This window comes from Ceratosolen solmsi, unplaced genomic scaffold (genome assembly GCF_000503995.2).
Source record: "Ceratosolen solmsi marchali unplaced genomic scaffold, CerSol_1.0 scaffold8, whole genome shotgun sequence".
Taxonomy (NCBI): Eukaryota; Metazoa; Arthropoda; class Insecta; order Hymenoptera; family Agaonidae; genus Ceratosolen; species Ceratosolen solmsi.
This window is the reverse complement of record NW_011948439.1, coordinates 1,023,908-1,037,832: the sequence shown is the minus strand read 5'-3', so window position 1 is coordinate 1,037,832 and position 13,925 is coordinate 1,023,908. Positions and strand designations below refer to the sequence as shown.

General features: G+C 29.0%; 1 protein-coding gene across 1 annotated transcript in view; it reads left to right on the top strand.

Annotated features, from left to right (window-relative positions):
- Positions 1-13,205, top strand: part of Apime-ASTA (allatostatin A) — a 29,065-nt gene extending 15,860 nt beyond the window's left edge. Inside the window, exons 2-4 of the mRNA XM_011503631.1 lie at positions 8,570-8,922; positions 11,902-12,112; positions 12,666-13,205. Coding sequence (XP_011501933.1) covers positions 8,608-8,922; positions 11,902-12,112; positions 12,666-12,796 — 657 coding nt within the window. The 5' untranslated portion in view covers positions 8,570-8,607 and the 3' untranslated portion in view covers positions 12,797-13,205. The remainder of the gene's footprint in view (positions 1-8,569; positions 8,923-11,901; positions 12,113-12,665) is intronic.
- Positions 13,206-13,925: the final 720 nt, after the last annotated feature.

The window sequence follows — 13,925 nt, the reverse complement described above, 5'->3', positions numbered from 1 at the left end:
CCCCTACGTCCCATTCATTGTCTTCTTTTCCTTCTTTTTACGATGGCTTATTTATTAGTGTATATAGGCGGATATTGAATTTTGTATCATAGATAAAAGATAATCTCTATTTATCTTTCAACAATACTTATCTAATATACAGTTTCTTGTTCTAATGGATTTGACTTTCCATGCCACATTCACAATAGTAACTATGTGTATATGTATATACTATACATGGCTACGACGCGCGCGCGCGCGCACACACACACGCGCGCGCACGCACACACACACACAAATATATTCGTGTATATAACAACTCTGATAATATTGTGCTGCATTTGCTACTAAACAATGCAAATCTACTTTACGTAATTTTAAATAAAATATCTATATATTAGTATCTATTTGACTACTAACTAATTAACTTGTCGTATTACTTACTATACATTCTAATTATCTTTTAAATATAAATCTTATTTTGTACATTAATGTGTTTATTATAAAAGTATGGGGTAGATAAAAATTAAAAAAAAAAAAAATTATCGAGCTAAATAATTGATGTAAAATAAAGCTTTGGAAATATATATTTATATATATATGTTTAACAACTAATTGCAACAAGCCTATCAATCAATTATCTAGGCACTTGTTGGCGTTATTTATTAGTATTTCATTTGTCAATGGCAACAAAAAATAATGACGAAATAAAAGAATACGGGGATATGCCTTAAAAGTTAAACATCTCAAGCTTACTCGATTCTAATATGCTACGAAATTTCATTATTAAGAAAGTAAATATTATGATCATCTTTGAAGTATAATTCATGAAATATATATATATATATATATATATATATATACATGTGTATCTGAATATATTATGCATTACGATTTAAAATATAAATTTATACAAATAAAACTAAATTATTCTTCAATATTACTAACACGATGCATCCATTTCTATAGAATATGTTATAAAATATCGAATATTCTGGAAAGCAATACAATATTTTTGTGAATTTTCTCTAGTCCAAAATTTTGTTTGATCCTCATACTACTTTTGTTTCAACTTCTTTCTTTTTACCTCTCTTTTATGAAACACGGAAATATTTCAAAAGCTATCAAATGTCTATCTAATGTCAAAATATTACAAAGCATAATTTCTTCTAGCGCTTGTTTTAGCTGTCAATATTTGTTTTTTTTAACGGATGAATATTTAGGATACATTAAAAAAATTACGCTATATAATATATATATATATATATATATATATAAGTAAGAAAAGTCACAAAATCTACATTTACGAAATTTCCAGTAATATTCTCGATAAAATTAATTAGTTTCAATGGTATTTGTGAATAACGTGTTTTTAAAAAATTATTATTTAAATTTTTAGTGTAGTTTTACTTTTTTTTTTTTTTTTTTTTTTTTTTTTTTTTTTTTTTATAATTTCATTAAATTAAAAGTTAATTAAATTTAAATTAATTTTAAGAAAAGTTTCCAATTGCCATAAAAACTAAATATTTTAATTTAAGTTGCCTTGATATTTCTTATCATATAAATAAATAAATAAATAAAATATAAATAGGTAATATGCTTACATATATTGACAATTATCTTCATATATCCAGATAAGGGTATCCGACAGTATATCTTGATACAAATAAAAGGAGGTTATTTACATCAAATAGCTGTTTCTCTGGCCAATTACGAGGGATGGTCAAGTTGTGCATTGAGTTTTTTATGGGATTGTGTATCTTTATTTTTATCGTACAAGAAAACACAACTTATTTAAATATTATATCATTACCCGGACTTGATAATAAATATAAATCAAACTAATTATTGTATTATTTTGTATTATTATAACAAATTTTATTATAACTAAATTCATTAAGCTCTTTAATTTTACAGATTTTAATCGGAGTTTATTTATTCGAGATCGCTCATTCTCATAAATTGAGCGAATCGAATAGGAGCTGACTGTAGATTTTCTGAGCAGACAAGTATTCATTAAATTAGCAACAATCGATGTGTTTATTCCTCCTCGTTCGTACATTCTCGGCTTATTAGCCATGAAAACTAACGTAAAAATATAAATAATTTTCTACTTGCAAAATATCAAATTATTGATTTACCTAGCAATTATACAGAATTTATTCTTACATTTAAAATTATGATCTATATTACAAAATACAATGTAGTGTGCAGTATTATAAATTAAAGTGAAAAATTTAATATATATACTTTTAACGTCAGCTTCAACAGAAACTTGAAAATACTATATTGGGAATTAATAAATATTAATATAAGTAAGGATTGAAATAATTTATTAAACCTTTTACCACTGTGGTCTGTGCCTTGAAATACGATCGAAATACGAGCTATGAATTTAAGCTATAAGGATCATAAAATATCTCTCAAATTTTTATTAAAATTCATTTCCTAGGAATGATCTCCACTAGATATTTCAGTATATACAAAATATCTATATATCTATATATAAATAAAGATATAATAATAAAATGGAAAATATTTATCGACAATAGCGAAAATGATATTATATTAGAGGAATCAGATGTTAAAAAGTACTTGTATTAATGGTAGTGCATAGAGAAATGTAGCCGAGACAATTTCACAGAACAATTGATTGATTGATTGATTGATTGAGAGAAATTTAAGGCATCGCCAGAGTGTAAACTTTTTCAAAAATTTTATTCTTACCGGAGACTTCGGTTGGTAATACTCTCGATGACAATACTCGGCATCCCTCGTCGTTTATAAATAATAACAAAGAAAATTCTCACCTTTATAATTACAAATAATTTTTTCACTTTCCTTCATTTCAAATTACTTCGCTTTTAAAAAAAAAAATACTATGACTATTATATTATATTCAATTATATTTGGTAAGTTATAAACTAAGCATAGAGATAAAAAGTTCTGTAAGCTGTCATTTACATATTCGGACGGTAGTATACAAATGTCAAAAGCAAACGCGGATAATAATTATGAATAATTATAAATAGGAATGTGAAGAAGAAACATGAGTTGGAGAATTCTTTGTGCGAATGGCTTAACTCGTATTATTTAAAAAATCCATTAACGCATTTACTCAGGACTCAATATAGCATTAAATTGAAATATAAATATCATTTTGTCAAAATGAATTAACTCCCATAATTACGGCCAGTAATGGATTATTTTACATTAATATCCAACCGAGTTGATTTCATCAAAATGAGAAAAAAGGCAAAAGTTTAAATATTCCATACATTGCTATAAGCTTTAATTACAATATACATGGACAGGTACTCTGAACTAAGAACAACAAACACAATGCATCGTCACAAGCCCAATCATTTATCGTCCAATTTCATTAAATGAAGCAAACATGCGAAGTGGAATTACTTGCATAAAGTATCCCCTTAAGCAAATGGCTTCCTTTAAGTATTTTTATACTGCCGTTCTAAACTATTAAGAAGACTTTCCTACACAAGAGCGAGAAAAAATATTTTTCGTTATAGTCTAAGAGAGTTAAAGTATCCCCTTAAGCAAATGGCTTCCTTTAAGTATTTTTATGCTGCCGTTCTAAACTATTAAGAAGACTTTCCTACACAAGAGGGAGAAAAAATATTTTTCGTTATAGTCTAAGAGAGCCTATCTCATGACACAAACAATTTAACAAGAAGAACACGTACACGAAGAACAAGTATAGGAATAATAATACTTATAATAATAATAATCATCATCAAAGCCCCCTCCCAACCTCATAGAATGACACTATTCCCATATGCCGAGGTAGCGAACCGTCTATTCCTACGCACACTACCAACTGCCTTTGCCTGGAAAAGGCCGAGAAGGAGGCGAGATAAGCGTTTCCACGACTTTCCGTGCGGAGTTACGCGCACGCGGACACGGCTCGACGAAATGAGAATCGGACGAAGATGTCGCGTGCGACACTTGGGTTTCCCTCCCTCGAGCATGCTGATCCTGATAAAACCTCTTTCAATGATGAGCTGACAAAATCTCGGGAAACAAGGATTCACGCGCGCGATTAATTCGTTTCGTAAATATATGCTTGGATCCAGCTTGGATTCCCCAAGCCCGACGTCGACCGACATCCTATCGAGCTATCGAGGAGGCGGTCGTCCCCATCCAAATTTACTTTCTCCTCAACGTCCGTCGCACTAAGCGACTCGTCCTTGACAACTCAATGCCGATGCAATTTATGGATGCGCAAGCAAGGAATGTCACTTCGCGTGGGCTTCCGAAACCTCTGAAATCTTGCTGACTCCGAAGCTCGTGTCTTTCCATGTCGAGCTATTCGTAAATTTCATTCTTCATACCATAAGTTGGGCTATTTACGCCTCGGTGCCTTTTACGCCAGACATTTCGCAATGACACAATACGATCGCATGACACGATTCTCGACTGTGAGGTAATATTTGATTTTGGAAGTCTGGCTGGTAAATATTTTCCATAGCGATTGTAATAATACACGGCTGTTTGTCCTTTTATTCAATCATTAATAATTTTCCAATTATTACAACGAACATTTGCATTTGCCTTAATGTAATGGAGATTGGAGATTGGAGATTCGCGTTTGGTTGCCACGCAATGTGCTTGATAAATAAACTTGGTCGCTTCTCTTAAAAACCACTTCTCATTCATATTTTCATCTATCTAAAAACTTTTATTTCTGTCACTTTTCAGTTTGACTCCCAAATTCTAGAAAAATATATATTTCCACTAATTCCTGATTAAATTTCAAATTTCACCTAACGGCCCATCTATCTTAATATCAGTAATTTAGTTATTTTTATAAAATAAAGTATAAAATAATGTATCTCGTGGTTTTATAATGTAGATATTCAGCGGTTTTTATTCGTACCAATGCATATCCCCATATTCCAAATATCATTCTAAAGACTTTATTGCTTCGAACGTACGTTTTATTTCCCTATGACTTAATAATAACTTATGTATTGTGTCCATCGAGTTAATCCAACAGCGTTAATCTATATAAATAATAAGCATGTTTTTCATCATTTTATTTTTACAATTTGTTACTAATTTTTCGATCGATAAATTGCTACTTGCTTCATCTGCTTTTTTTTTTTTTTTTTACCGATACAGTCTCAATTATTAGACTTTCGTTTCATGAATTTTCATACACTTTTTATAATATAAGGATATACAAAGTAAACAAGAATTTAGTTTATTTGGAATAAAAAGCTGAATTCTAACTGAGATTCAAATTGCTCGATAATATATGTGTAATCTTCAAAAGAAGTTTGTACAGGTTTGATAAGATATTAAAGCAAGCATAAACAAAATATCAGAAAAAGATTAAGTAAACATTACATTGAATTGCTTTTTTCATAAGTGAAAGTATTCTCTTGTATATAAATGCCATTAAAAGATGTCTAAAAAATAATTATTTTATATCTTCCTAATTAGTTTAATAGACAATTAACAATATAATATAATTAGCATGTATTGAGAGAATGTACACTTTTTCCGAAATCTCTTGCATTTTTAATTATTTATTTTACATAGAATAACGTCTTATACATATTTTAGCATTTTATTGAGTGTATCGTAGACTGCCTCTTAAAATTCATGTTTAAAATTCTTTTACAAAAGAATTCAAACCAATCTGCATAAAATAGAAAACGCTGTCTAGAAAAAAAAAGAGCATAATCAAAATTTTTTTGAAATAGAAACTGATTATTAATATTATCAATATGTAACTAATATTTATATTATAAAATACAATAACTTTTTTCTTTTTATAATACAATATGAAGTAAAATAACTTTAAAGATTCTAGGTATCCAAAAATACCAAACGGTAGAACATTTATTCATTATAAATACAATAAGTAATGTTTAATCAAAGTTTAATCGAGAAAATTTCTGAAGTGGGAAATATCACTTACCTTTTACTAAAAATTTTAATTGCTTATAATATCAGAATGAAGTTTAAATACCATAATTCTTAAAATTATATACGACAAATTTATAATATTTCACTGAAACTAACCTAATAAACCTAATAAACCTAACATAGAATTAACATAGAATATAACATGTGTGCTTTGAGTAATGCAATAAAAATATTCTCTTACTTCTCTATCATTATTCGAACATCAAATAGTTCTATGTATTATTACTACGAATAATGCTCTCAAAACTTACTCTAATCAATATTAATAATAATATGATATTAATCATAAAGTTCGAATAAGTACAACATACACAAGATATAAAAGATAAATAAAAGAGTCTTATTTTTCTTTTAAAGAATAATAATTTCTTTGGTTATTATATTCTACTATGTATATTAAATTTCGATAACGTAAAATTATATTAATAAAATATATTTAAAATAAGTTGCCTTAAACAAAATTAAAAAGAAAAGAAAAAAAAAATAGGAAAATGAAAAAATAATAGTTATAGAATTCATGATATCAAGCGATATAAATATTTATATTCATTCAATTATAAATTTTATTTAAAAGCTTGTATAAGATAAAAAAAATATATTAATTTTTTTCATTAAAATACTCTGGATGTTTTATTAAATATATTTTAGTAACTAATTACATTACAATATATGATTAACAAGTCAACAAAGTCATTTTAGGGTGAAAGCTTTAATCTAATAATGGTTCCTTCGACTTCATGAATTTCGAAAAATATATTTTATGGTCCAATATACCATACTTTGTCATTTATAAAAAGAAAAAAATTTAATTATCCTCAAAATACGTAATATATTATGCGAGTCAAACCTTAATTTTTCAAACAATTTATTAAAATCTACACACATTAAACTGCCATTCTGATATTGAAATGCATAATACCGATAGTTTGTTAAGCTCCCTCGCTCTTGCATTATGAATATAAATAATTCCTGATGAAAAGATTAGCCAAAGTTGAATATAAATATCGAATGTTATTTTTATTACAATATTAAAAAGTAAATGTTTCATACAAATTTATGGAATTAACGATGAATTGATAATAATTTTGATAATATATATTTTTGTAATATTGTCTTAAGTAAATTAAGGTGAAAGTTTAATATTATAATCATATAAATATATATGTATTTAAAAATTATAAGATTTATTTTTAACCTCGAATATCTAATTTAATACTTATGTTATTTTAATAAATTATTTCAAAATTAATCAAATTAAGAGAATAGAAAAATTTAAATAAAATCCCACACATAATATTATAATTTACATCGCTTGTAATATGTGTTACTTATTAGAAAGATGTTTGACAATAAAATGCAAACACTTAGAATTATTATTATTATTATTATTATTATTATTATTATTATTATTATTATTATTATTATTATTAATGTTAGGATAATTGGTCGATTGTTTTCAGTGAAAAGGTTAGGTGTGGCAAGTTCCTCACTAATAAATATAATATTAATATGATCAACCATAGGAATGACAAACTGTCTGTTCTAAATAAGTTGACCGTCATGTTTGTAGCTGACTTGAGATATACGTCACTAATGCAAATTATCAACTCTAACTCTTATATATTTTGTCTTTGGAATAATCTTACTGGCATACAAATAATCTAAGTGCGCTATTACATCTTTTACAGATTATATCGGCAATTATCCACATGCATTGAAAATTTTACACTTTTCTTCAATCGGTAATTTCATTCGGGATAGCCGCAAAATTATCCTTCAGTCCTTGACTCACTTCCAGTTAAAAATCACTTTTCATGTTTCGTTTTGAACTTCAACACTGCCTTCAGCCTGCCATGGTTATTCTTACTTTATGAACTAATCTTGCTTTTGCTTAACAATCGTGTTCAATTCGAATCTCATAATTCCGCTCTGTGCTCTCGCCTATAGCTGTAATTCCACGCATTTTAACGTCCGTTGTACTTGCGAATCGTATTTTCTTTCGCTCTCTCTCTCTCACTCACTCACTCACTCACTCACTCACTCACTCTCACTCTCACTCTCACTCTATCGAGAATATCACTTTTAATAAAAATCTAGCAACACTGTATTGAATTTTCAATGATTAACATGTAAAAACACACTAGTTGATAATAATAACCAACTGGCACTTATAAATAATTATTCGAAATTATATAAATGAAAAATATTGTGAAAAATTTGTAAAATAAGAAGAGATTATTTTAAAATCAATATTATACGAAAGCACTTATCAAATATACATTTTTTAGCAATTGAGTACAAGTTTACATTCTCTATAAAGGTTATTTATCTTTTGTTAATGTACTTTGTTGAAAGAACCGACTAATACTTTATGATTGTTAAAATACCGAACATATTAATAAATTTTGTCTGAAAAAAAATATATCTATATTATTTGTGAGTGGAAGAATGTGTTTTTGCAGATGAAATATCACGAAACAATTGGAAACAATTGGAAACTCTCTTGTTTGCTAATGCAAAGTAAGGTTACAGAGATGTCCGCTCTAATAATTGTCATTCAACTATTATCTATTAAATTCCTTAATTTTATAATAAAAAACAAAACAAAAAACAAACCTAAGTTTATGTTCAGCAGATCAGAAAGTGGGAGTACAGAAGAAGTGGTGCAGGCTAATGAGACTATTTGCGAGTACATCGGCCACGACAATGAGGATTAGGATAATCGTGTTTTGCGTTCTGAGCATCCTTGGAGGCTGGTCCGTGGCCATGGACGAGACAGCGTCTTCCCTAGCTGGTGGCTCATCCTCGTCAGCACTTCCAAATTCGGCTTCCTCCTCCCTTCACGGGCCGCGCTTCAGCTCCCTCGTAGATCCGCGGGATCAGGTCCTCGGAGGGAAGAGGGCTTACACCTACCGTTCAGAGTTCAAAAGACTGCCGCTTTATCAGTTCGGCCTTGGCAAACGCTGGGCTCAGGGCATCGAGGGCAAAGTGCGTTTCACCCATTGCATTAAAATTATTATTTACATTAGTTTTCTTCTTTATCGACGTAGGCGCTGCGCTACTATTAAGTAGTGCCATGACATTTTAATGTATAAAATGCTGACAAGTGTTACCGTGCATATTGAAATAAAGAATATTATCGCAAAAGACATTTTTATTTACCGAACGAAGCGTGTGGATATATTGGTTGAGTTAGCTTTTGTAATATTACTCCCGGATGAACTTTATCTTGCGAGTTAAAATAATCTATAGATTAAAGTGATGATCAAACAGTAGCAATTTTATGATAAAAATTTTGATTTTTTATAACATTAAGTTGTTATTTCAGCAGGCGTATACACTGCAATAAAACTTTTACTATCAATTACATTTTATATATTGAAGAATAAAAAGCAAAATTTTTATGTAGTAATTCGTCATTGGCCTCTGTAACTATCGCAATACATAATGCATGCACTTTATCGCAAACGTACTACATACATTATTGTTAACAATATAAATAAAGATAATTTATTTGACCGGCCCTAATACGCAATTCTCGAAATATAAAAATATATTGCAAAAATTTCATTTAATTATGAAGCGCCAATCTGTAAAGGACATATTTTCTTTTAATTGTCAAAGCATTGCTAATTGAAAGTATGTAAAAAAAAAAAAGTATGAAAACATAAAATGTCAAATTTTTTATTTAATTTTACTCAGTTAATTAAATTTATATTTATTCTCTTCTTATTATTCCACTATGTTATAAAATACACGCGCGCGCGCGCTCACACGCACCCATACACATATATATATATTTATTTTATCCTGTGAACAATATTCTAGTACTTTATTTATTTATAAAAAATTCAGAATTATTATAAAATCGCTATCAGCGTTAGTTAATATTAAAATATTATTTTACATTTATTTATTATACAATTATTTAAAAATATTAATATAAATAATAAAGTTTTGAAAATTAATAAAATAATTGAACTAAAATTTTCTTGCTATTCAAAATTTTCATTCTATCTATCATCAAATGATATATATTAATCATTCTTAAATGTGAAATAATTATCCTTAAAAATAAGTTATAACTTACCCAATTTATTGATAGACAAATTTCTAATAAAAATAATAAATTGAATAAGTTATTTTTAATAAAAATTACTTGTGTACAAATAATGTTAGATATTATTTATTAAAAATTTTCTAATCTCCATTACACAAAATTTATGCTTTATTCTTTTCAAACGAGAAGCAACTTTCATTCTTATGGTGTACACCGCATTTGGCTTACTTACGACAAATTTTTAGTTTAGCTTTAAAAAATTCTCTCACTCAACCAAACATATTTATCCTTCAACTTCAATCTTATGCTTCTTAATACTTTATATATAAGATAATACATATATTTTAATAATAAAATACGTATTGTTACTGGTTTTATTATTATTATTATTATTATTATTATTATTATTATTATGTTTTCTTTTAAAAACTATACTGATAAAATTATTATATGAAAGTAATAAATAATGTCACAAACGCATAAAAATTAACTGCTTCGACTTGAATTGATAAAAGAAAAAGACTTAATTTGTTATTATATTATATTTCTAGATTATATTGGAATAAATGTTCTTATTTCAATATTTAAATTTATGATAAAAGGAACGATATTCATTTTGTTTTTTTTTTTGTTTTTTGTTTTTTGTTTTTTTTTTTTATTATTATTGAAGCATATTTGTATTTCCTATATACGTACTAAAAAATAAATTTTTCAGTCATATTAAAATTTATCAGTTGGAAACCTCTTGTTCTGCTCTATGACAGATAATTGTCAAACACACATTAGAATTACATTTACCTTTAGAATTGTGGTGCGATAACTTTTATAATAACTAATACCATATATAGAAGCTTATACTCTTGACTTGAAATATTTAGTCTTTATTATATGATCGAATGAAAATATGAATATGTTTTAATTGTAACAATATTTCGTATTTTAAGGTATGAATTTATTTTGAGAACATTAAAAACATTTAAAATTTACATCGATCGAAAGAAGTAAAATATAAATGATTACATATAATAAAAATATTCACGAAACATTGAAAATTTACTTTTTTCATTGTATGTATTAATGTACCAAGAAGAGAACGTAAAAACTTAACGTAAACTTGAACTAAACTGATAACATAAAAGTATTAGAATTTTATTCTATTTACTTTGATAAGCTTTGCTTCATGTATATTACAGTAGGAATCTCTAAAAAAATATTACCATTTATATCAAATAACAAATGTTAATAATAATTTGTTTACATTAGATATTTTTTACTTAACTTGAATTTATGATTAACGATAATAATTGTAATTTCAAATCGAATAAAGAATAATAAATGAAATGTTTCTATAAATAAGCAATATATGCATTAGATTCAATAACTGTGTAATTTTAAAAATAATTATAATTTAATTTAACACTCCGCGATTAATGAAACATGCACATATTTTGTTATTAATGAGATATGTAATTGCAAATAAAGTTATAATCGTATTAAAACTTAATTACATATATTATCATTATTTGCCATTAAATAAATAAATATAACCAATTGCACTTGTATTACCTTATCTATAGTATTTTATTTCATTTTATTTTATCACATATTTACATACTGTAATATTCTATAACATATTAACATAAATTTAGGCAATATTATTAATAGCTTTAATATCTTCTAAAAAAAAAAAAAATAATTATCCTTTGACTTTTAGCAATAAAGATCTAATTCTATTCTATTTATGTGTTAAGACAATCCAAACTCTGTTTCTCCTTACAACACGCGTAGTGGTAAGGAGAGTTGCGCAATTTCATTTAGCAGTAATTTTACCTTCTATTTAAGACATTTATAAAGTTAGCACATTGGCGTTTCTGATAAGAATGTCACTCTTTCGGCCCGATCTCCAGAGAACTCAGCCCTTCTCTTTTGGCCTCGGCAAAAGGACGAGGCAGTACTCCTTTGGTCTTGGAAAACGGAGCAACTACGAGGACAGCGATGACACATCGCGATACGGTTTCGGTTATATACCGAACGACCAGTACGACGCATACGCGCAGAGGAATGCGTTTGAGAATTATTTGGAGGCCAAACGTACCGGGGGTTTCAACTTTGGTTTGGGTAAACTATTAACCAAATTTACCATTAATATTGCAACAATAATAGCTTTCTCATCCAATACGTTTAACGCTATGTATTGTTCCTTTTTTTTTTTTTTTTTTTTTTTTTTTTTTGTATTTCTTCGTTTAAATTGCCTCGTATCGTCGGCTTGAAAGTGAAGTTCGATAATGAAAGTTGTAGGTACAAGTCCGTAACCATCGGATGTTCCTCTCGTAATAGTCAATTCGCGCACTCATCCAAAAGCGTAATATAAATATCACTTTAAGCACTATAGATCCTTTCGAAACGTTGATCAAAAGCTTCAAAGCTACCGTAACGTGAAATAATATCTTATGAAAACTGAAAGACAAGTTAAGCTCGGCCAAGTGGATTAGTGCTCCAATACTTTGACGTCGTTGCGGCGAAGGATTAACGAGGCGAAAAGTTAAATGCACGCGATCCGTTCTGTATCGCGTAATCAGTCGAGTCCGCCAGTGTGGCCAGCGATCGAGTAATTTCAATCGGGATTCGGCCATTGACGCGCGACCCTTAACTCTTGTGTATTGTGGTGCAGGTAAACGCGAGGCGGAGATAAACGACGACGAGAAGCTCCCGGCCAAGAACTTGAGGGACAAGTATCTATTCGGCCTTGGGAAACGACTGTACGAGGAGGATCAGGACGAGATGGACGAGGAGGAGGCATAAGGAGGTTCCCGTTGATCGCTAACCCTCGCCCTTCTCGTTTGCGCGGGCGCGGCTTAGGATTAATGAAGATGAGGCGAGCGGCGGCTGCAGCGTCGACGAGACATCGATCCATGTATTATCTGACGAATTATACGTATTATGCGCTCGCCCCCTACGCTCTATTATGGCTCATTATATTTTTTGTTCGTCACACGTCAATTTATCAAGCATATTTGTATAAGCGCATGTACGATTTGGCGCTCCGTAGCAGGATGAGGAGTAAAAGGAGAAAGATGAGTCCTATCGGTGCTAGAGGGAGTGAATGAGATGATGAACAGGATAAGAGAAGTAATAGAAAAAAAGATGGGAAAGTTGAGGTGACTGATGTTAGTGTATATGTATGGCGGTGGTTGTGGTGGTTATGGAGGTTGGGCGGTTGGGGTGGTAGGGGGAGAGAAAGATAGAGAGAGAGAGAGAGAGAGAGAGAGAGAGAGAGAGAGAGAGAGAGGAGATAGGGAGGAGAGAAGGCGTAAAGGTAATGTTGAGCGAGGAGTATGACCGATGGACGACTGCTTGTAACTGTATTGCGCGTCTCGGCACTTACTCTATCTACAATCCACGCAAAACACAATCTGTAATGAAATTTCGATGAAATATCGTGTATAGCATCTCTGTGGAAAAATAAAATGGATATAATTATACGTAGTTTTGTCTCTGTGACATTGATTCATTCGTCATTCTTTTATTACGACTCTTTAATTTTATTCTCTTCTAAGCATGCGACACAACTTGTTTCGTGTCAAATCTTCCATGTATTTGAGATTTCATTTTCTAACGATTAAAATATTGATTAATGTATAAAAAAAAAAAAAAAAAAAAAATCTCCCCTGACTTTCCTTATTTTATACTTTTCGTTTAAACTATTAAAATTTCTCGCCATCATTTTACATTCTATTCTTCAGTCATTTATCCATTTATTCATGCGTCATAAATTCCCCGCAATACAAACAAAATAGACTTTTCATAAGTCATATCACTTACGTATATTAAAAATAATGAACATATGTATAGTTTCTTTTCCTCCCATACCTTATGATAAATGAAAATCCATCTAACCGTTCAACTACAAAATTCTCTCGTAATTCCTATT